Source organism: Dreissena polymorpha, chromosome 1 (genome assembly GCF_020536995.1).
Source record: "Dreissena polymorpha isolate Duluth1 chromosome 1, UMN_Dpol_1.0, whole genome shotgun sequence".
NCBI lineage: Eukaryota > Metazoa > Mollusca > Bivalvia > Myida > Dreissenidae > Dreissena > Dreissena polymorpha.
In genome coordinates this window covers 91,604,779-91,629,614 of record NC_068355.1, presented here as the reverse complement: position 1 = coordinate 91,629,614, position 24,836 = coordinate 91,604,779, and the positions used below count along the sequence as shown (strand labels likewise).

At 38.1% G+C, this 24,836-nt stretch overlaps 1 protein-coding gene and 1 long non-coding RNA gene across 2 annotated transcripts in view; both read left to right on the top strand.

The window, feature by feature from the left end:
• The window catches only part of LOC127836774 (eukaryotic translation initiation factor 4 gamma 2-like), a 54,830-nt gene extending 34,796 nt beyond the window's left edge, over positions 1–20,034 (top strand). The window contains exons 19-24 of the mRNA XM_052363418.1: positions 2,010–2,268; positions 2,833–3,037; positions 4,489–4,597; positions 10,672–10,768; positions 17,910–18,031; positions 18,353–20,034. Of these exons, the coding sequence (XP_052219378.1) occupies positions 2,010–2,268; positions 2,833–3,037; positions 4,489–4,597; positions 10,672–10,768; positions 17,910–18,031; positions 18,353–18,412 (852 nt within the window). The 3' untranslated portion in view covers positions 18,413–20,034. The remainder of the gene's footprint in view (positions 1–2,009; positions 2,269–2,832; positions 3,038–4,488; positions 4,598–10,671; positions 10,769–17,909; positions 18,032–18,352) is intronic.
• On the top strand, positions 5,290–5,894 carry LOC127840794 (uncharacterized). Its single transcript, XR_008030544.1, has 3 exons — positions 5,290–5,524; positions 5,661–5,728; positions 5,797–5,894. It is a non-coding gene; the product is annotated as an uncharacterized LOC127840794 (long non-coding RNA).
• Positions 20,035–24,836: the final 4,802 nt, after the last annotated feature.

Genomic DNA, 24,836 nt, shown 5'->3' with positions numbered 1-24,836 from the left:
AAACTTTGCATGTTTATGCAATTTTGCTATTTATTCATTATGGGATGAAAAAAACTATTTTCTTCTTAAATTAAAAGTTTATCAAATACACTTGGAATAACTTTTTAATTATAAGAGATTAATGCATACATGTGGGCGTGAAAGGAAGACCAACATGTTAACTATCCATAAATGTTAACCCTTCACCAAACGACACATTTTGGACTGCCCCAAATTGAAAGAGATTGCAGACGAGAAATAATATTGTTAAGGACTATTTATAAATTGGCTGGGTGGGGTAGAAATCATTGTGAGAAAAGGAGAAATTGCTCATCATGAGCAGTTTCTCCTTTTTAAAACCGGAAGTCCTGTTTTCAAAACATAAACAAACTCTTCAGAAGGAGTTTTGGCCTATTGGAAGGTCGAGAATGGCATTTGGTACTTAATCATCCCATATCTACAAAGAAATTAAATTTACAAGCTTTTGTTGTCGTTAATATGATAACCCATCAGTTCAAAAACTAGATTGAAAACATTTCTGCATATGCGCGGACCAGTCTAAGACGTTGTTTACATAATTAGTTCCAAGGTCAAAACAACAACAACAACAAACCTACATGCATGCAGGGGAATCATGTCTTTTTGCATCCGTTTGTAGACATTATCTTTACTTTTTGAAGCATGGGAGATGTTTATCAATAAAATATCTATCAATACATGTAAGCAGGTGCACAACTATATATTATTTTTTGGAAATCAAGGTTTATACAGACCATCGGAAATTGGGTCACAAAGCTGTGGGAAAAAATGTTGATTTTGTTGTTTTCTTCTGATTTTCTTGTAAACATGAGATAAAACCCTGTCATTTAGTGCCATTTTAGATCAGATGGTGACTGCTTACAAAGGAATTGAAGTAAGAACATGTGTTATGCATGTTTTTCTTATAAACTGAAAAAAGTCAGGTTTTATTTTAATATGTGGAAAGTGACCATATATGCGGATAAAAATATTTCGGATGACATGTTAATTTCATGTCTATTTTGAAGTGTTTAAACTAGTTTATTAATATCTTATGGATTTTAAAAACACAACTTCCATGAACATAATTATTTCAAAAGAAGTCAATATATGATACTGCATGGTAAACTAAAACTTTGTATCCAAGAGAAGGACTGCCTTTCGGCACCTCATGAACCTGAAAAACTCGTAACTTTATGTTTCCTCAGGCAAATATCTTCTTTGCACAATAAACAATTTCTTCACCATGTTAACAATCCTGCTACACTTACTTATGCCTCAAGAATGAAGTAAAGTTCAAGTGATCTACGTCATTAGGTATTTTGCATATGTCATGAACTATATAAGTAACAGAAACATTGAAACCTACAAACACTTTTTGGAATTTTGGAGAAAGATTCATGATTGAATGAAGGAACTTTTATTAATCTTGTAGAACATGCGTAGATTTGATCTTTAGCATCTAAAAATATGTGAAAAAGAAAGAACAACAATATCTTTTGGAGAGATAAATGTACCTACGTTATAAGCAAAGGACCTGTGCAACAATTCCCGGGCTTTTAAGTCTGTTTAGTTAACAACGTAGTAACGTTTTCCATATATAAAAATGCTCACCCTTCCAACTTTAAGTGCCCAGTGGGACGAGGGATAGAAAGAGAAAGTCATATGCTTGAGTACATTTCAACCCATGCACATTGCACGATTTTTTCGCATAAAAAAACAGTGGAGCAATACATGGCCATCATGGCCCTCTTGTTAAAAATTATTGACAGTTATGAAAACTTCATTTGGTTATTGAATGTTTACTGACACACAATTCTGAACAATTTGTACCACCCTAGCTTCTCTCCACCCAGTTGTATAAATGGGTTCATGTGAGGGAAATAAGCCTATGCGCCCTAGCTGCATACTGGGGAATTGGTAAACTTCCTATAACCCAGTTCTCAAGATGAAAATCTGAAAGTCTGCTGAAGATTTACGTCGCTATAAACCCAAAATTTGTACTTTGACAGGGTTTCCGGTCCGTCCTTGAGCAGATGTCTGAACTTGAGGCGAATGTTGCCCTCATCAAGACATACGTATCAGGGTTTGCGGCGTTTGCAGTGACCGAGTCGATAGTTACGCTTCAGGAGCTTGCGTCACCCATGGAGCAGGGCATGTACTACCCACTGTTCCTGATCTGCCTCCAGCAGATGCTCAAGAGGAAGGACAGGGACTGGGTGAGGAACGTTTTCAACGAGAGCAAGATGGACCTGCAAAACATGCTGCCTGGTGAGAATAAACATGCAACAGAAATATGGCTTTTTTCCCTCTTAGAGATTCGCAGTTTTTCACAAATATAGGACTGCCCAAAGCAAAGTTTCACAATTTCAGAAAGTTTTTGACTCAAATGTTTACAATGTTTAATAGTCCTGACTCATATTTCAACAAAATTAAAATTCAAAAGCCACTAAACAATGATGGGAAAAATCCCTGATAAGTATTTAGTATGAAAGTGTTTGCTTTATTTTTCTGAATCCTGAGAAGCACTTATGAGATCACTTGTGAACTTTTTCAAATTGAATTAATTATAATTGTATGTGTCCTATCCTTATTTTCTTCACCATGTAGGAATATTAACAATTTTATACAAAAACACACTCAATAAAATGAAGAAAAAAATCTGGAGAATAAATGTTTAACGTTCATCCTTCATGGTGCTATTTTGTCTATGTCACTGTTTTACTCTATCCATTTGACTTTCACTCTGCATGCCCTTCTACAAATGATAACTGCAGCAATAGAGTCCAAGTTAGTCTCTAACATTACAACACCTATCTTTGCGTATTGTAACAGAAGTGGACCGCAGCAAGGAGCGTATGATGGAGATCCTGGAGGAACGCAGCCTCAGTTTCATGTTCCCACTGCTCCGTGTGCAGACAGACATTTGGAAGCACATTCAGACCGAGCCCACTGCCAATGGACTTTCCAAGTGGATTGAGGACCGTGTGAGCCCTGACCTTCAGCACACACCCGGATTTATCAATGTTCTAACTACTAGGTAGGTGTTATAATGTCCAACCTGACTTAGCAGTAATTTAAGGACAGCAGTCACCTGCATACATTTTTCAGTGTTGATACCCCCAATGAAAATCATTATATAAAACACCTGATTACTTATTACTACTTCCTTATTACATCTTCGTTCTTTCTTGGCTATGAGACACTCGTTATTTCTAAATTAAAGATCAAAATTTCCAAAATTGTTGTAAATAGTTGTGTTTTTAGCGAGGCTGTTTTCGGAGAAAACCCGAGCTATTGTCATAGCCAGCTGGTCCGACGTCAGCCATAGGCGTCTTGCTAAAACCTTAACATTGGCTCTAAAATCAAAGGTTTTCCACCTACAACTTTGAAACTTCATATGTAGATGCACCTTGATGAGTTGTACACGCCACACCCATTTTTAGGTCACTAGGTCAAAGGTCAAGGTCACTGTGACCTCTAATATCAAACTTTAACATAGGCTCTTAAATCAAAGTGCTTCAACTACAACTTTGAAACTTAATATGTAGTTGCACCTTGATGAGTTCTACATGCCACACCCATTTTTGGGTCACTAGGTCAAAGGTTAGGGTCACTGTGACCTCTTATATAAAACTTGAACAAAAACCTTAACATTGCCTCTAAAATCAAAGTGCCTCTACCTACAACTTTGAAACTTTATATGTAGATGCACCTTGATGAGTTCTACACGCCACACCCATTTTGGGTCACTAGGTCAAAGGTCAAGGTCACTGTGACTTCTAAAAAAAAAAAAATCTGACAAGCTTTCGCAGCCGAGCGTGGCACCCGTTATGCGGTGCTCTTGTTATAAACAAGATGTGCTTTCTAATAATTGGAATATAAAAAAAAAAATGTCAGATACATTTAAATTGCACTTTTAGTGAGAAAAAAATTGTAAATAAAAAAGCTACAGCACATTTTTACAATTCAGAAACACTGAGATAAATATATATGTTTTTATATATAACAGCAAATTTTCTCAACCATAACAGCTGAATGTTTGATCAGACCTCTTCGTCATTTTATGAAAGTTGTAATTGCCAATTATCAGTAATGTTTACTACTTGGTTATTTAAATGTGTACTTCTGGGAACTATGCTATTGGAGACTTACTCAAAGTTTTATATTTAATACCAATGTCTTACACTTGCAAAGGGACTATTTGGGATCATTGAAACTACTGCCTTTGGTAGGGTTCGTGAAAATTGATTATCTAGGTTCAATCCAATGTGTTTAAGTTTGACCACCCTTAACAAATATTGTCCCCTAAAAAATATAATTCATTTGGGCTTTAAGCCTTGGTAGACATTACTCTCCTTGGGGTGCAATACATATATTAACTTTACACCTCAGTTGCCTGTGATATTTATATATAACACAAAATATTGTTTATGTTGGGAGCCAGAAAATGTTCATTATAAGTGCACATTTAAATTGTTTGTTCATCAGTATCCTGAAGTATGTGACTGGTAAGACAAGCCTGAGTGATGACTGTGACAAGTCCAACCCCAGCAAGGCCGTGCAGGAGCAGGAGAAACAGCAGCTCAACAACATGAAGGTAGGCACTTAAAGAGTAACAGTGAGGAGAAACAGCAGCTCAACAACTTGAAGGTAGGCACTTATAGAGTAATAGTGAGGATAAACAGCAGCTCAACAACTTGAAGGTAAGCACTTATAGAGTAACAGTGAGGAGAAACAGCAGCTTAACAACATGAAGGTAGGCACTTATAGAGTAACAGTGAGGAGAAACAGCAGCTCAACAACATGGAGGTAGGCACTTATAGAGTAACAGTGAGGAGAAACAGCTGCTCAACAACTTGAAGGTAGGCACTTATAGAGTAACAGTGAGGAGAAACAGCTGCTCAACAACTTGAAGGTAGGCACTTATAGAGTAACAGTGAGGAGAAACAGCAGCTCAACAACTTGAAGGTAGGCACTTATAGAGTAATAGTGAGGAGAAACAGCAGCTCAACAACATGAAGGTAGGCACTTATAGAGAAATAGTGAGGAGAAACAGCAGCTCAACAACATGAAGGTAAGCACTTATAGAGTAACAGTGATGAGAAACAGCAGCTCAACAACTTGAAGGTAGGCACTTATAGAGTAATAGTGAGGAGAAACAGCAGCTCAACAACATGAAGGTAGGCACTTATAGAGTAACAGTGATGAGAAACAGCAGCTCAACAACATGAAGGTAGGCACTTATAGAGTAACAGTGAGGAGAAACAGCAGCTCAACAACTTAAAGGTAGGCACTTATAGAGTAACAGTGACACATGAAGGTAGGCACTAATAGAGTAACAGTGACACATGAAGGTAGGCACTAATAGAGTAACAGTGACACATGAAGGTAGGCACTAATAGAGTAAAAGTGACACATGAAGGTAGGCACTAATAGAGTAACAGTGACACATGAAGGTAGGCACTTATAGAGTAACAGTGACACATGAAGGTAGGCACTAATAGAGTAACAGTGACACATGAAGGTAGGCACTTATAGAGTAACAGTGACAAATGAAGGTAGGCACTAATAGAGTAACAGTGACACATTAAGGTAGGCACTTATAGAGTAACGGTGACACATGAAGGTAGGCACTTATAGAGTAACAGTGACACATGAAGGTAGGCACTAATAGAGTAACAGTGACACATGAAGGTAGGCACTAATAGAGTAACAGTGACACATGAAGGTAGGCACTAATAGAGTAACAGTGACACATGAACGTAGGCACTAATAGAGTAACAGTGACACATGGAGGTAGACACTAATAGAGTAACAGTGACACATGAAGGTAGGCACTAATAGAGTAACAGTGACACATGCAGGTAGACACTAATAGAGTAACAGTGACACATGCAGGTAGACACTAATAGAGTAACAGTGACACATGCAGGTAGACACTAATAGAGTAACAGTGACACATGAAGGTAGACACTTATAGAGTAACAGTGCCACATGAATGTAGGTTATTCTTGGCACTTGTCAGTAAATGTGGAAGGAAGGCATCGCCTGTCAGCTGTGTTATCATGATGAACAAGTACCACAAGGTCCAAGCTTTTTTATGAGATTAAGTTATAAAAGCTCTCTCATGTTAAGAACTTAAGTGCAGCCCTTCCACTAGCTTTCATAAGTTGGAAGGACGACTTCCAACCTTTAAATTTTCAATAAATATTTTAGTAAAACCTACCGTCAGTGTTGAACATACATGATCCAACTCTGTCCATTACCCCATAATTCATAATATTTACAATTTCAATGTTCAAAACCAAAATCTGACCAGTAATGTGTTTAAGAATTGTATAAACACAAACATCCACCATTTTAAGCGCATCTGCAAAGTAAAATGCTGGATGGATCATTCCCATTGAACAGGCATAAATCAAGTCATGCATTGTGCGAGCAGCGAGCACTGTTCAATTGGTTATAACAACCATTTGAATGGGTGACTTTAATTTAATCTATTATTCGTAACTTGGCGTATTTTTTCAATAGTTTCAATTGGTCAATACTTTCTCATTTTGTTCATTAATTCAAATGTTATTTTTTCATTCTAAAATACTACATGTACTGAGTTGCATGTCTTTATTTAGTTACATCAAATGGTCTGTTTCAACGCGCATGCTTTCCATGGGTGGAACTTGACTCTGTCATCAACAATTTCGTGCTCTTATTAAAACATGGGTTTTACATACATGTATAGTGAAAGGTGCAAGGGGCCGTTTCATAAACGATCGTACGACAATTTTAACTTACGAGAGAATTTTGTAATCTTAATAAGTAGACGAACTAGCTCGCCATGCTCGTCAAATATATACGGCGCTTGAGATGCCAATGTTATTAATTAAGTACTCAAAATTTATAAACATATGATATAGACTTAAGCAATTATGCATGTTTGAAAAATGGATCGTATCATAAATGTGTATTACGATGTTTATTGAAACGGCCCCCAGATGCGTACAAAGGGACTTAAAATCATATATTATCATGTGGCTGTAGAAAATTTGTGTAATTCAGCTCTATAAATTGACAAGATGAAATATACTTGTACTAAAATTAAATTGTTACGGCAGAAAATTTGTAACGGGTATTGTTTTTATGCCCCCGGTAGGGTGGCATATAACAGTTGAATTGTCCCTCAGTCAGTCGGTCAGTGTGTCAGTCCGTCTGTCCGTCCGAAAACTTTAATGGCCATAACTTTTTCAATATTGAACAAAGCAACTTGATATTTGGCATACATTGGCATCTCATTGAGCTGCAAATTTTGAGTGGTGAAAGGTGAAGGTCAAGGGCATCCTTCAAGGTCAAATGTCAAATATATGGCGTCTGTCCCTCCGTCCAAAAACTTTAACATTGGCCATAACTTGTTCAATATTCAAGATAGCAACTTGATATTTGGCATGCATGTGTATCTCAAGGAGCTAAACATTTTGAGTGGTGAAAGGTGAAGGTCAAGGTCATCCTTCAAGGTCAAATGTCAAATATATGGCGTCTGTCCGTCCGTCCGAAAACTTTAACATTGGCCATAACTTTTTCAATTTTGAAGATAGCAACTTGATATTTTGCATGCATGTGTATCTCATGAAGCTGCACATTTTGAGTAGTGAAAGGTGAAGGTCAAGGTCATCCTTCAAGGTCAAATGTCAAATATATGGCGTCTGTCCGTCCGTCCGAAAACTTTAACATTGGCCATCACTTTTTCAATATTGAAGATAGCAACTTGATATTTGGCATGCATGTGTATCTCATGGAGCTGCACATTTTGAGTGGTGAAAGGTCAAGGTCATCCTTCAAGGTCAAAGGTAAAATATATGGCTTCAAAGCGACGCAGTAGGGGGCATTGTGTTTCACGAACACAGCTCTTGTTATAACTTACTTACCATAACTATTTAACTGCTCACCATTTGCATTTAACTTCTCATAAGGAACAATTGTTTATGGTAAAAAGGTGTGTTGGATATTACGTAAAGTTTTAAACTGTGATTCCTTGTTAATCAATCTGCGATAAACGCTTACTTCATGATTTACATCAATAAAAAATAATGATGGCCAGTTAACCCTGCCCTTATACTTAATTATCTTTACCGATTGGACGCTGAACAGCACAGTTTGGCGACTGGATAGTTACCTGAGAATTCTTTGTGGTGCATCAGTGTCAGCATACATGGATGTGTAATGTTACTTTATCATTTAATACTCTGATATCTCTTATCAGTGGATGATCTATTACCCCATGTCGCTTTTATGGTGTTAATGGAGTGAATGACCAGATATACTGTTGTGATTTGTATGTCCTGTGTATAAAAAAACAGTATACATGAGGATTATTGGTCCAAGTGACTTCCACTATTTGTAAAATGGACGTGTGACTGCTGTTTTAGGGCGTTATTTAAGTCCAGACGTCCATTAATGGAAGAGCTGCTTCAGTGCATTAAAGGGACCCATGTTTTTGTAAATTGACAAAATAACAAAAAAATGTTTCATATTTGCAAATTTGTGTTGTAGTTATGATATTTCTGACTAAACAGTAATACTGAACATTAACCATGCTCTAAAATATCCATAAAATGCATATTTTAACGATTTAAAAACCTGAAAATTATAAAGCATTGCAACCCGACATGATTGAAAAATATGGAGAGTTCTGTTGTTTGCGTTATATTTTGGAGGATTTTTTATATAAAGTATAAAATATTTCACTCATTGTATGAGCACGGATGGCCGAGTGGTCCAAGCTTGAGACTTTTACTCCAGGGGTCAGCGATTAGATCCAAGTTGAGGGTCCCTTTTTAGCTCACCTGATTGCTCAGGTGAGCTTTTGTGACCGGTCTTTGTCCGTCGTATGTCCGTTCGTCCGACCGTTAACATTTGCTCGTAAACACTCTAGAGGCCACATTTCTTGTCCCTTCTTCATGAAACTTGGTCAGAAGCTTTGTCCCAATGAAATCTCGGTCGAGTTCGAAACTGGGTTGTGCTGGGTCAAAAACTAGGTCACTAGGTCAGAAAAACCTTTTAAACACTGTAGAAGTCACATTTCATGCCCAATCTTCATGTAACTTTGTCAAAATGTTTGTCTTAATGATATCTTGGTTGAGTTCAAAAGTGGTTCCGATCCGTTGAAAAACATGGCCGCCAGTGGGCGGGGCATTTTTCCTTATTTGGCTATAGAGAAACCTTGTAAACACTCTAGAAGTCACAATTTGTGCCCAATCATCATGAAAGTTGGTCAAAACATTGGTTCAATTGATGTTTCGGAGGAGTTCCAAAATGGTCAAGATCGGTGAAAAACATGGCCGCCAGTGGGCGGGGCATTTTTCTCTATATGTATGTAGTGAAAACATGTGAACACAGTAGAAGTCACATTTTTGGCCCAATATTCTTGAAATTTGCTCAGAACATTTGTTTGGATCATGAAACTTCATAGATACATTGATCATGGCTCGCAGATGACCCCTATTGATTTTCAGGTCACTAGGTCAAAGGTCAAGGTCACCGTGACTCAAAGCAGTAAAATGGTTTCCGGATGATAACTCAAGAATGCTTATGCCTAGGATCATGAAACTTCATAGGTACATTGATCATAACTCGTAGATGACCTCTATTGATTTTCAGGTCTCTAGGTTAAAGGTCAAGGTAACGATGACCCGAAATAGAAAAATGGTTTCCGGATGATAACTCAAGAACGCTTAGGCCTAGGATCATGAAACTTCATAGGTACATTGATCATGACTCGTAGATGACCCCTATTGATTTTCAGGTCACTAGGTCAAAGGTCAAGGTCACAGTGACCCGAAATAGTAAAATGGTTTCTGGATGATAACTCAAGAACGCTTTTGCCTAGGATCATGAAACTTCATAGGTACATTGATCAGGACTCGAAGATGACCCCTATTGATTTTCAGGTCACTAGGTCAAAGGTCAAGGTCATGGTGACCTGAAATATTAAAATGGTTTCTGGATGATAAATCGAAAACGCTTAGGCCTAGGATCATAAAACTTCATAGGTACAATGATCATGACTAGCAGATGACCCCTGTTGATTTTCAGGTCACTAGGTCAAAGGTCAAGGTCACGGTGACCTGAAATAGAAAAATGGTTTCTGGATGATAACTCAAGAACGCTTATGCCTAGGTTCATGAAACTTCATAGGTATATTGATCATGACTCACAGATGATCCCTATTGATTATCAGGTCACTAGGTCAAAGGTCAAGGTCATAGTGCCAAAAAACGTATTCACACAATGGCTGTCAAGGTCACAATCACTCAACTTAGAAAATTGGTTTCCGAATGATAACTCAAGAATGCTTACGCCTAGGATCATGAAACTTCATAGGTTCATTGATCGCAGAATAAATAATGATGAAAATTGACCAGGATGTTTGTCTGGACAATATTTGGGTCAAGTTTGACATTTGGTAAAGATTGAATGAACCAAATCCTCTCAGGTGACCGAACTAGGGCCATCTTGGCCCTCTTGTTTTTTTCTTTTCTCATTGTATTCTAGTCTTTTAGTGGAGCTTTTTAGATCAAATGTTTACATTTATCAATATAAAGCATTTAATGACAAACTTCAATACATGCCAAAATCTGTGAAACAGTCCCTGTTAACTAAATGTGACTGCTTTTTCAGGAAGTTCTTCAGAGGTATGTCCAGGACAGCGCCCTGTTGCAGATGCACTGTGTGTATGCAGCCCAGGTGTTCTGTCACATCAATGGCTTCCCAAAGGGTACGGACACATAGGAATAGGGAAAGGGTTTCTTTAGCCTTTTTACTATTGTATTGTTGCACCTTTATACATGTATTTTCATGCCCCCAAAGGAGGGCATATAGTCCCCCCTAAGGAGGGCATATAGTGATTGGACTGTCCGTCTGTCTGTCTGTCTGTCCATCAAACTTTTTGGAAAAATGCTCATAACTTCTATGTCCCTTCAGATGTAACCTTCATATTTGGTATGCATATGTATATGGACAAGGCCTTTTCATACACACACAAATTTGGACCCCTTTGACCTTGACCTTAAACTTAGGGTCCGCGTTTAGGTTTCGAAATCTGCGTTTTAGGTTTCGAAAAATGCTTTAACTTCTATCAAAGCGTTTTTTGGGGGCATATGTCATCGTATGGAGACAGCTCTTGTTAATTTAAAAAACTTATTTTGATGTCATTTTTTATTTCAACAAAAACATCCATGTCCTCAACTGATTTATAGGAAGTTATATTTTATAACATACATATATTTGCACTGATTTTTAATATCATAAATACGTTACCTGTTATCTCTAGCTTACCCCGTTCCAAGGGAGTTATTTCATCCAGAAAATATTCAAGCGCTGGGAATCGTCCACCTCTATAAAGAATCCAAATCAGGTTAAACATAGTACAATGCAACCTAACAGGAAATCAAGAACCACAACTCATCTTTCCTTTCCGGATAAAACCATGTGCACGCCTATTTTAGGCTCAGGACTTGTGTGTTCTTTTCACTGTGTTTTTGTCGGAGTTTAAAAGGATAAAGTTTATTTATCTTTATTTGTATCATTCGGTTTATATTTCTATACTTCTTGTTGCAGTAATTGTCATATTTTTGCTTTTGCTGGGTTTCTTTGTTTGTATCGTCGCTCATGTACATGACGTCATGAGCACGTGAACCACGAGGAATTCATGCCTATTCCCCAATAAGTAATTTAGGTCAATTGGACAGCGTTCTTTGTGTTTACATTTTGTGGTTTAACTTTTTATTTGAATTTATAATCATTAATTTGTCTTTTGTAGGTTCTTTCTGTTTCTTTTATTTCAGAATGAACTTACAGGATAGAGGTTCTTGTGGTCAAATCAAGGCAAGGTGGGATTCCCACGATACTTGCCTGGCATGTACCGGTTGCACATTTAATAACAAATGTGCGGTTTGCGATTTGTGGGCTTACGACGTATGGACGAAAGCAGGTCGCTGGAGGACGTCGATCAGCCGCAAACGCAACGAACCTCCATCCGACGTTGTTTACCCGGTGACTCCACTGGTCAAGGATGACCAGCGGTTTTGTCAGTCACTGGGTACCGGGCAAGATGGTGTTGTTGTCAGTCGATCGTCATCAGATCTTATGACTCACACCATGCATACCGGCGACATTGATCATGGAACGACTGGATCAATGTCAGACTACATGGCCATTCTACGGTCTTTGTCCGGTCCGGTCCGGTCATTGATGTCCGGTCCGGTCACCGGTCAACAGTCATCAGTTAGGCCTGCCACTGATAACACCAATCGCCGGTCAAGAAGAACTCGGTCTTCATCATTGGCTTATTCTTCTACATCCGATTCGTCGTCGAATACATCATCTTCATCAAGGAGTGGACATCGGACACGCTCTTCTTTGTCGAGCAGTTATCATCGTCGCGGCGCTCATAAGCGATCACGTCGTCACTCACGGAGACGGTATTCCAAAAAATCTCGATCTCATCGCAGCCGATCCACATCTCGACAGTGCAGCCAATCCAGATCTAGACATTGCAGGAAACGAGGACGTCGGCAACGTTCACGTAGACAGCATCGGACCTTCCATTTGTATAGTCGTTGACCATCGTATTCCGTTATGGAATCGCATGTTTCCATGCCAAATGTGTCGGTTCCAACGTTGACTGCCACAGGTATTGCATCTTCAGGAGCTCATCTCACCACTACGGCGTCAGTGTCAACACCACGGGTATCATCTACCATATCTAGTCGTGTACCCCCTACAGCTACCCTGTCGAATCCTGATACACTATGGATACAGAATTCGGCGGGACATTTTGTACCGGTCAATGCTGATAATTTTCCATCTTCCGGTTTACATTATCAGTTTACTGACGTCGGGGATGATCATTCGCTGTTACCAGACAATTACAATCCGGTACAAGATATTCTCACTTCTGTTCCTGCTGATTCTATACAAACCGCTGGTGTTGTAGAGAGTGAGGCTGATTCAGATGCAGAATCTAATGTTGAGACGGATCAATATTTAGCTCCGATTGGTCAGATCTATGAACTGATGTTTCGTACTCTTGTCGAAGATTACTGTCCAAGACCTGCTGAACTGTCTTCAAATGCGAGGATTTCTGTGACAGAACAACTTTTTCGTACATTTGATCCCAACAGGGTTATTAAGTCGACGGCTCGTCCTGACCCGCGACTTCCCATTGGTTCTACTGTTCTATCTGTTCTTCAATCATTGGAATCAGCTAATAAGACTATTCCAAAACGAGGAGAAACATGGAAAATTCCTAAGGAACTAGCTGATCCAAAACACCAGGAAGGTAGTAAAAGTTACAAACCTCCTGTACCACATGCAACATCTGGGTTGGATTTTTCAAAACTTCCGGTTCCAGATCCGGACATTAGCAAGCTATCTCTTCAAGTGGTTCCAATTCAGTTTCTGTTCCGTTCTCAATGTTGGAAACTTGAGAAATGAGGGAACGTAGATCATTAGGTTTGACTAACCAAATTGGCTTTATGCTAGCGACAATTTTACAAATGGTGTGTGATTGGTCGGAATCTGTTCCGGAGGAACTCCGTGATTTGTTAATTCATCTTTCACGGACCACACTGGCCTTATCTCACACTTCTGCTTCTTCAATGTCCGAGATGCTAAGGATTTGTAGAGATCTTATCCTTACTCTTTACCTAAAGATTTTCTGTTGGAACCTGGTATAAACTCGCTCAGAACAGCTCCTCTCACATCAGGGTTCCTTTTTGGTGGAAGGATACAAGAAGCAATCACAGCTACCAAGGATGACCAACTTCATGCTTCTTTAGCTAGAAACAACTCTGAACAACGCCAAGGGGTCTTTAAGCATCCTGCTTCTAGGCCACCAGCAGTTCCAGCATTCAAGACGGCTAAGAGAAATAACCTTTTCTCTAAAAAGCCTTCTTTTAATCCACGGTCAGGTCCTAATAGGCAGTCTTCCTATAACAGACCTTCTTTGTCACACAAGTCTTCTAATAAAGATTCTGGGAAAAAGGGCAAACCCAAGCCGGGACAGAGGAATTTCAAACCTTCTACCGGCAGGGGCGCACCTCCTGCTTATCAGCCCTAGGTCCCTTCCCTTTCTACCGCCACAACCTCCGATGCCGGAAATACCAGTCGGGGCCAGACTTTTCCACTTCTCAAATCGATGGCTTCAAATTACTTCAGACGCATGGGTTCATTCTCTTGTGACAAGAGGCCTGACTTTTCAATTCGAAAAAAGGCCTCCACTTTCTCGCGTCCCTATAGAGCTGGTATCTCGGCATCCACATATTCCATAGTCCATTCTCGGGCTCTTGGAAAAACAGGCGGTAGAAAGGGTTCAAGATCCTTATTCTCCAGGATTTTACAGTCGTCTTTTTCTTGTTCAAAAGAAAAATGGTTCCTGGAGACCAGTAATAGATTTAAAAGTGTTCAATATGTATCTCCTCAAACCAACTTTCAAAATGGAGACTCCTTCTTTCATACGGGAATCCATCAAACCCCTGCACTGGGGGGTGTCTTTGGATCTGGAAGATGCTTACTTTCATGTTCCTATACATCCCAACTACCGGAAGTACTTGCGATTCGCCTTTCAAGGCCAAGTCTACCAGTTCCGGTCTATGCCTTTCGGGTTGGCGACAGCCCCAAGAGTTTTTACCAAACTAATGTCGGCAGTCGGATCACACCTCAGAGTTAACGGGATTATTCTTCTTCAGTATTTCGACGACTGGCTCTTACACCAGATCGATCGTCAATTGCTTCTGTACAACCTAGAATTCTCCAGGAAGGAACTCCTCTCGTTAGGGCTCCTTCTCAATGCAGACAAATCAGACCTCATTCCTTCACAGGACTTTACGTTTGTGGGAATGAATTTCTTGACCCACATCAATCGGGTCAGAGTGTCTATTCAACGTATATCAGACCTTCTGATGAAGGTCAACTGGGTTTTGTCTCAATCTCATATAACAGCTCAAGAATTCCTCTCTCAACGGTATCCTGAGCTCAGTAGCAGACTTTGTGCAGTTGGGACGTCTATTCCTACGTCCTCTTCAGCACTATCTCTCATCTTGTTGGAAATGGTCTCCAGGCAATCTATTAACACAGATTCCAATCCTTCCCTCCTTAAGGTCTCATCTTCAGTGGTGGCTAGACGAGGAGACTCTGTTGGCAGGAGTACCCCTTCTTCCTCCGCAACCGTCACTATATCTAATAACGGATGCGAGCAAGGAAGGGTGGGGTGCTCACCTGGAACCTCTCAGTCTAATAATTTCAGGATTGAGGTCTCATCAGGAATCTCACCTACATATCAACAATCTAGAAATGCGAGCAGTATTTCTAGCTGTATCTCATTTCCAATCACATCTTCGAGACTCTTGTGTGATGGTGTCAACAGACAACACATCTGTGGTGGCTTACATCCAGGCACAGGGGGGAACACATTCTCAATCCCTGTATCTGGAAACCAGAAAATTACTTGTTCTTTGCAAAACACTCAACATTCATCTGCTGGAAAAATATATACCAGGTCGCCTCAACGCCCTGGCGGATGGTTTGTCTTGCAAACACCAGTTACTTGCATCGGAGTGGACACTTCATCAAGCAGTGACCAACCAGATCTTTTTCAAGTTCGGTTATCCCCTGGTCGATCTATTTGCGACCAGACACAAGCACAGACTTCCTCTGTATGTGAGTCCAGTTTACGATCCAGCAGCGTGGGCAATCAATGCGCTTTCGTTCGCGTGGGACCAACTGGACGCTTACGCCTATCCCCCACCCATTCTAATTCCCCAAATATTGGGAAAAATCAGGGTGAGCTCTTGCAGGATACTCCTGATTGCCCCTTGGTGGCCCAGAAGATCTTGGTTCAACGATCTTCTCAGTCTCCTGTACGATTATCCCAGGAATCTTCCTCACAGGTCAGATCTTCTGTCTCAAAGCGGCAGACTACATGCGGACCCAAAAATGTTCCACTTACACGTCTGGCCGTTATCAGGCAATCTTTGCAGAAGAAATGTTTTTCTGTCAGGGCTTCAACCCTCGTTGCTTCGGCAAGGAGAAAATCCACCAGAGCAGTCTATGATGCTCGTTGGAAACTCTTCTCCAATTGGTGTTTTCGAGGGAAAATTAATCCCCTCAATCCCTCTGCTAGACGAATAGCGGATTTTCTCATTTAGCTTTTTGATGATAAGAAACTTTCTCTTAGTTCCATCAAAGGATACAGATCTATGATTTCGCATACATTGGCTTTCACTAAGTCCTCACAAGTCTGTGCTGATCCAGCTATTTCAGAACTTGTTCGAGCTATGGAACTTAGTCGTCCTGTATCTCGTACACTTGCTCCTAAATGGGATTTAGCTTGTGTGCTAGGTTCGCTTATTAAGGCTCCCTATGAACCTCTTGATCAGGCTTCATTACAATTCCTAACATAGAAGACCGTTTTCCTTCTTACTATGGCTTCAGCCAAACGGAGAAGTGAAATTCATGCTCTTTCTATCAAGGATAGTCATCTTCGTTTTGACTCTTCTGATGGATCCGTTACATTGTTATGTCAGTCAGGATTCCTTGCTAAAAATCAACTCCCCTCTATGGCTTCCAAACCCTTCAAAGTTCCAAGTCTATCTAGAACTTGTGGACATGAAGATGATGATAGACTCCTTTGCCCGGTCAGGGCTTTGAAGTTCTACCTTAAAAAGGTAAAGTCTATTCGAGGTTCTTGCAAGAGACTTTTCATTCCATTAAAAGGGGGGGGCGATGTGTCTGCGGCTTCTATTTCTCGTTGGATAGCCTCGACTATAAGGAAAGCTTATTCTTCTCTTTCATCGAGGGATTTATCCACATGAATTAAGAGCTCTTTCGGCTTCGTGGGCTTATATTAATCAGACCCCACTATCTGAAGTGCTTCAGCTGCTTTCTGGAGGAATCCGACCACCTTCTCCTCTTTTTATCTTCGTTCTCTTGAGTGCCAACAAGACAATTTGTATAAGTTGGGTCCTCTTGTAGTGGCTCAAACTGTAGTTTCTTCTATGGCGTAAGTACACTTGTGCCATCCGAGAATTAAGTACTATACTGTACTAACAAAGATTATAAGAGGACGTGATTCTACTATCTCTGGCTGTAAACCCTCTATATAGGTTCTGCTGTGATGGGAAAAAATATGCGAACCTTCCCGCCGCAGCTGCAAAATCAGCTAGAGATAACAGGTAACGTATTTATGATATTAAAACAAATTTTCTTAAAGTAAAATTCATTTTAATTATTAAATACTTACCTGTTATCGGTAAGTCCCACCTCCCAACCCGCTCATCGCCTTTTTATGTTTGCGTAAAGGAAAGATGAGTTGTGGTTCTTGATTTCCTGTTAGGTTGCATTGTACTATGTTTAACCTGATTTGGATTCTTTATAGAGGTGGACGATTCCCAGCGCTTGAATATTTTCCGGATGAAATAACTCCCTTGGAAAGGGGTAAGCTAGAGATAACAGGTAAGTATTTAATAATTAAAATGAATTTTACTTTAAGAAAATTTGTTTTAATATCTTTATAGTTAACAAAGATGTATACGTTTGACTTGCATATTTGCTTGATTTAACAAGACAGTTGTCCATACAGGATGATGTCACACACCAGTCGTAAATGGCCCAAGTTAACTTTTGACATTAAGTAGAACTTTAAGGTATTGAGGCGGGATATATATACGCAACCTTCAGTCTCATTAGGGAAGTAATTTGTGGTATGGTTTCTTGAAACTGAATGATGAATGACAACTTTAAATAAGATTGACTCTGGAGTCATTTGTTAGATTATGCTATACACAGCCTTCAACAGGGTGGAAGGGTGGGGGTATACAAACAGTATGTTACAAGGTTTTTGTTTGCTGATTGTGCAGGCATGCTGCTGCGTGTGTTCATGAACCTGTATGACATGGAGGTGGTGGATGAGGACATCTTCCTTAAATGGAAGGAGGAGGTCAACAATGAGTATCCAGGCAAGGGCAAGGCACTCTTCCAGGTATGATAATGTTTGTTCTACAGGGATGGGAATAATGTTATTTGTACTTTTCCAGTTAGTGAGTCGAATGATTCTTAAGGAATGGTTAATTTCGTTGCTTGTCCAGACATAAAATTAGGAATCAAGGTCTAGCAGTTTATTAATCAACAAACATGACAATTTTAATATATCCTGGCAGAATAAGGTAGGCAGGTAAGTCTTTCTGCATTTACTCAGCTTCAAAGTGTGTCAAGTAACCATGAAGCGTATATATGCCATATTATTATGGGACCATTTGTTTTTATTATGAGGCAACTCGTACACTGTAAACTGGTGTTGTAGGTGAACCAGTGGCTGACCTGGCTGGAGGAGGCAGAAGAGGAATCTGAGGATGACGGGTAGTGACCTACTGCAGTGTAACCTCACTTCCTGTGGAAAGGCATCACTGGAGGAAGTGCAGGGGAAATTTTGTGAAAAAATATCTGCTAAAAATTAAAAATTAAAAGAAGAAGTGAAATAAGATGAGCATATTTTCAAGAATGTGGATAGTGTTTAAGTGAATTGTTTATAAGGAAAACTATATTTTAACTGCGAAATTATTTGTAAAATCAAAAAAAGTTGATATTGTAGATCTGTGAAAAAAACTAAATACATGATGTAACTGTTATAGTGCATGTTTTTGTAGTTTTTATTTTTATTTTGTAAAAGAATAAATTGTGTATGAAGTATAAAATGAATTTAAGTGAACAAAAACCAAATGATGAATATGGACATTTATATTATTATTATATATATATAAACATTTGTGGTGTAAAAATCAAGTGCATAGGATTATGATGACTATAAAGAAAGTGAAACTAAATCAACTGCTGGTACTGTTCATTTTATTGGATGTCTAGCCTTGGAAATATATGACCTTCAGAAGTCATGTTATACAAAGTACACAATGATTGTGTGAACAGCACTGAAGATGAAGAACAGATTTCCGTTTGGAGACTCTTATTTCCAAACAGACAAAGAATAATCCAGGCTTCTCTTTTATAGGAGTTTTTCTTGTGTGAATCATGTTTTTTTCATTGTTGGTTTGTTGAGATCATGTTTTCTATATATTAGCCAGTTTTATTTTGAACCATTATCATGAACTGATCAGTGTCATTTTGTTAGCATTCAGCTTTGCTTGTAGCATCATGTTATAATCTAAAAATAAGTCTATCACATTTTTTAAATGAAACATTGTAAGTTATAATCTTTGTGTAGTTTTTGTTTGAAAGTAAGGGAAATATTCCTATCATAGCTCTTAACATATGTATTGTGTGTTTTGTCAAGATGTAAAAATAAGAATGACTATTTAGGTGTTGTCTACGGTTTTGATTTATTTGGAAATCATGTTTTGATATTGTGTTTTTTCTATAAGTTAACTAGGCCATTTATGTCACCATTTGAAATTGCCAGTATGAACAGAGCATACATTAATTAGGTATGAAGTCTTTAATGTAACAGTATACTATATATATGTTTGATTTTATATCTGTTGTCTAGTAACACCACAATATAAATTATGTGAAGTGATGTATTTACAATAAATTTGGTGCTTGTAGTGTATGTTGACCATTAAAAATAAATTTTTCAAGGCAAACATCAATACAATTTTCAGTAATACTGCAAACTGGTTTGAGCTGTTTCCAATTTAGGAAATAATTTCCCAGTTATTATGATGTTAACATGTAAGCTATTAAAGCAGGATATTAAAAAAGCTGATTTTCAGGGGGAAACATACATGTAAAGCAAATTTTGAAACAAAAGCTTATTTAAAAGGACCGTTTATGACCGTTAGCATTGTTTAATGTATGTTCCTAGTTCTGCAGTATTACAGATGCTGTAGTGTATGTAGATGCATGCTTATCTTGTACGTCTGCGTGTACCTTAGCTGCTGGGAAGCATGAGGTCCTATAGGGCTGTGTGTGTGGGTGTGTGGACATGTTTGTGTGCGTGTTATCCAGGGTCAATAAAATAGTAGTATTTAATCTGTCTCTTCATTTCTTTTGAATTACCAGTCACACAGTTTAACCCATAATACAGATGGGCCCTTTTGTAAAGAAAGTTTGGAGCTTTCAATGCAAGCATTTCTACCAGGACCGTTTTGGCTGTCTACAATAACATATTCAATGATAATGATGCTTCAGGGCGTCTTTAGAAGCCTTGTAAGTACGGCTGATAATCACGTTCATGGCTTGCGCGAATCGTTGTCACATGTTTCAATCACCAAACGCACTTTGCTTGAGCCAACAGGTTTTTCAAGTACAGTTATAACCAAGATAGGAACTAATGATGGATTTGTATGCCAGGAACGTTTTTCAGTTATGTGCGTCACTCTGTCCTCGTGCTCAAATTGCCCCGTCTTGATAGGTTCTTAGCTTAAATTAAAACATTGAAACTTGTTTTTTTCCTTATAATAAGAAGTTGTGAATTTGCAATTTGTATGGCCTCATATTAAAAATTAAAAAGTCATGCCACGTTTCAACTTTAAATTTCTTTAACATTAATTTTACTATAGACTTCATCAGAAATCACAAGGCCCAAAGGTTTAACAATTGGTATATAACATGGGTTATGGTGCTTTGCAAACTGAAAAAAAACTGCCTTTGACTGTAATGTCCGCCAATTCAGTCCCGACTCCCGAGCATCGGCGGACATTATAAATTCATATTCTCAGAAGTATCGGAAATATTTGTCAAACTCGTTTAGGTTTACAACCATACCATTATGCAGCAACTGAACTTCGTCTTCTGAAAATTCAATCATGCTGCAGAAACATGTTTGTATCAAAAAATCCAATACGTTGAGTAACTGGTACGGCACTTATTCTCACAGTTACTTAACTAAAATGTACTAGCCATTTGTTATGTAATGACACTTTCATTTCGTTCGGAGATTGTGATGGATCAAACATGACTCCTTGCAAAGTTATCTTATTGGCAAAAAGGTATATCATAAAGAATTTGGCTTCCAGACTAAATTAAACGTTGGCTTTCAGACTAATGTTAGAAGAAATATTCACATCATCCATGGAGGCGGGTTTTCGATATAAAAATCAATATCTTAACGATGATATTAGTATTCAATATAAAGCTTAATCGGTTCTGCAATAGCAAGTTTCACCGATTGCCAATTCGCTTAACCCTCAATACTTTTGATGGGTAAAAGCAATCCCCTTTCGTGTTTCTGACGTGAACGACTGGACAATAAATAACTCGGCCATGCGAAACAATATGCAAAAAGGAATGCCTTGTACAAGTCGTAAGCCGTTTTCCGACAACAAATACCTCTTTTCAAGCCTATCTACGGTTATAAATTTAAGTTCAAGCTAAATCAATGATGGGTGGTGCAAGTTCAAGCTAATAAATGATAGTTGGTGGTATACATGTGTTGGTTGCAAATCACTGATCGGTTAACGTACCTAATAAGCATTCCATCTGATATTGTCCACGTTTTTTATCTGTTAATGTCCACGTTATCATCAAAGTCTTTCCGGTGTATTTGCAAATGTAAATATAACTTTAAACTCGCAAACATGTACAATGCACATCGTCATGCTATATAATTGAACATAAAATAAAAGAAATAACGTATTTGAAACATATATACTTAACAAGTGTTTATGTTTTACGTACCGTTGTGCTGTCATTATTGAACGTGCAGGCTTCAATCGGGTCGGATTGAACACCAGGCTTACATGTAAACAACGTTGCGAAATAAGATTGTCCTTAACTGTTCCGACTTTTTCTGTTCTCATTTATTTAACTCACCTGTTCATGATTTTGTTAAAATCTTAAAAGGATTTGCAAAATGCAGTTCAGCGTTAATCCCAGCTATTATTGACGTTTTACTTTCACTTAAGCATTGGCTAATAATTAACACTACTTTCCATTTATCGACAAAAACAAACAGATGCCATTGCCTTTTGTTACCACATGTAGATAAACTAAAAACACTAAAACGAGCAATCCAGGAACTTTCCGAAGATGTATGTTTAGTAAGTGTTGAGTAAATCATTATTAAACAGGCAAACAAAACAAAGCATTCATTTAACATTTTAAAGGGGCCTTTTCACAGATTTTGGCATTTTTTTAACTTATTCATTGAATGCTTTATATTGTTAAATGTAAACATTGGATCATAAAAGCTCCAGTAAAAAATCAAGAAAAAAATTAAAAAAAGGAAAAGAACATTGCCCGGAGCAGGTTTCGAACCAGTGACCCCTGGAGTCCTGCCAGAGTCCTGAAGTAAAAACGCTTTAGCCTACTGAGCTATTCCGCCGAGTACACATTTGTACGTATTTTATACCTTATATAAGCAATCTTCGTAGTTTCACAAAATTTAACGACAAAAACAGAACTCTCCAAATTATTCAATCGTTTCGCGTTGCAACGCTTTATAATTTTTAGGTTTTAAAATCGTCAAAAGATGCATATAATGGCTATATTAGAGCATGGTTAATGTACAGTATTACTGTTTCCTCACAAATATCATAACTAAAACGAAAACTTACGAATCTGAAACAACTTTTTTCAATTTTGTCAATTTACCAAAGCGTGAAAAGATCCCTTTAAAACGAGAAGAAATTATCATAATTGTGTATGTAGCCCTCAGCCAACTTATTTGCGAAAAGAGTATATAAATTATAGTATTTTAGTATTCAGGGTTCGCACAGGGCTTGAAAAGTGCTTGAAAACGAGTCCAAGGCTTGAAAAGCCCTTGAACAAAGGTTGGCCTTGAAAAAGTGCTTGAAAAGTGCTTATTTCATGTAAAAAAGCCTTGAAAATGTTTATTTATGCTCAAAATTACTTTTATCATCGCTTTAATTATTTTACTTAAAGGGGCCTTTTCACAGATTTTGGCATTTTTTAACTTATTCATTAAATGCTTTATATTGATAAATGTAAACATTGGATCGTAAAAGCTCCAGTAAAAAATCAAGAATAAAATTAAAAAAAGGAAAAGAACATTGCCCGGAGCAGGTTTCGAACCAGTGACCCCTGGAGTCCTGCCAGAGTCCTGAAGTAAAAACGCTTTAGCCTACTGAGCTATTCCGCCGAGTACACATCTTTGACGTATTTTATACCTTATATAAGCAATCTTCGTAGTTTCACAAAATTTAACGACAAAAACAGAACTCTCCAAATTATTCAATCGTTTCGCGTTGCAACGCTTTATAATTTTTAGGTTTTAAAATCGTCAAAAGATGCATATAATGGCTATATTAGACCATGGTAAATGTTCAGTATTACTGTTTCCTCACAAATATCATAAATAAAACGAAAATTTGCGAATCTGAAACAAATTTTTTCAATTTTGTCAATTTACCAAAGCGTGAAAAGATCCCTTTAAATCGTTCTTACGGGAAATGTTATGAAAATTTATCATAAATTCCTTCGCGCAAAAAAAGTTGAATACGAAATATAAGTTTCGTACACTATTTAGTACGAAACGTTATGTGTACACGTCACAGATTATGTGTACTACGTCAGAGGTTCTCCATTGTGATCAATTTTTGCGAGTGAAAACGCCGGATCTACGGTAACGTTGTATTCCAAATGAATTAATCAGCCAAAGAGTATTCTTAAAAGTAGTGCGGTGTTAACTCCGCCCACGAAGGGAGATAACTTAGTGTGTTGTAAAAAATGGCGGTATTAAAATTTCCCTCTTTTATTGACGCCGACAATTACATCAGAGAGGAAGAAATCAAAACGTGCGAACGTTTTGTTTTTTTGGCAAGACGTGGGTCACCGAAGTCTACAGGTATTTTAACAGTGCGATTCCAGTGTTTTTTTTATGGTATTCGAAGATTTGTGCCTGTTAAATGCTGCACCTTGCTTATTGTTTACACCCCTCCACTCCAGCATTTTGAAGTTACTGTTCTGTTGACCTGCACTTCCGCAGATGCATAGTGTGTTATATGGTGCCCTTATTTTGGCAAGACGTGGGTCACCACAGTCTACAGGTGTTTTAATATTTCGAATCGAATTTTTGTGCCTGTTTAAAACCCCACCTAGCTTATTGTTTACACTTTCTCTATGGTTTTCAAGATGCTGTTGACTCGTTTCAAAAGTGAGTTCACACTGATAAAGCCAAAAGGGGTACATGTACATGCAAATAAGCGTTGTCCGAATCGTTAACCTTGGCCACTGGCTATAGATTTAAAACATTACATCGACATGACCAACAAATGTAAAGCTCTAGAACACATTAATCATGCTTAAGACTTGGGCTAAGTTTATATGAAATTCACTCGCACAGAACATTGTCATGCATATCGATTCACTATACTGACTATGTGAACATTTTTTAATTAAGCTGTACGTTTACCAAAAAACATACTGAGGTATTGTCTGTCAATTTGCCTTTACTAAAAATTTGCAAGCAGACTTGAAAATCTCATTTATCTTGAAATCATTATTTACATGTTTCTTGCATAATTTTTTAACACAATCGCTCCTTAACACCATGACTAGGTTCGCCCTACATCAAAAATAATTCAGGACTTTCTATCACTTCAATCTTTTCCCACTTACTACAAAATTATGCTACTTTTGCAAATTACATACCACATATGTTATATTTTTGGCACATTTGCATCAAATATTTATATGAAGATGTCAGTGCCATTGATCGTTAAGAACAGAGACGCAAAAGACATAATGGGTTTAAAGAGCATGTGTTGTTTCTGCTATTGCGCCACCATTAGCAGAATGAAGAAAGGACTCCAGTAAATAATTAGTTGTAAAACTGCTGTTATGATCTAAAATAAGTTTTTGTATTTAATTTT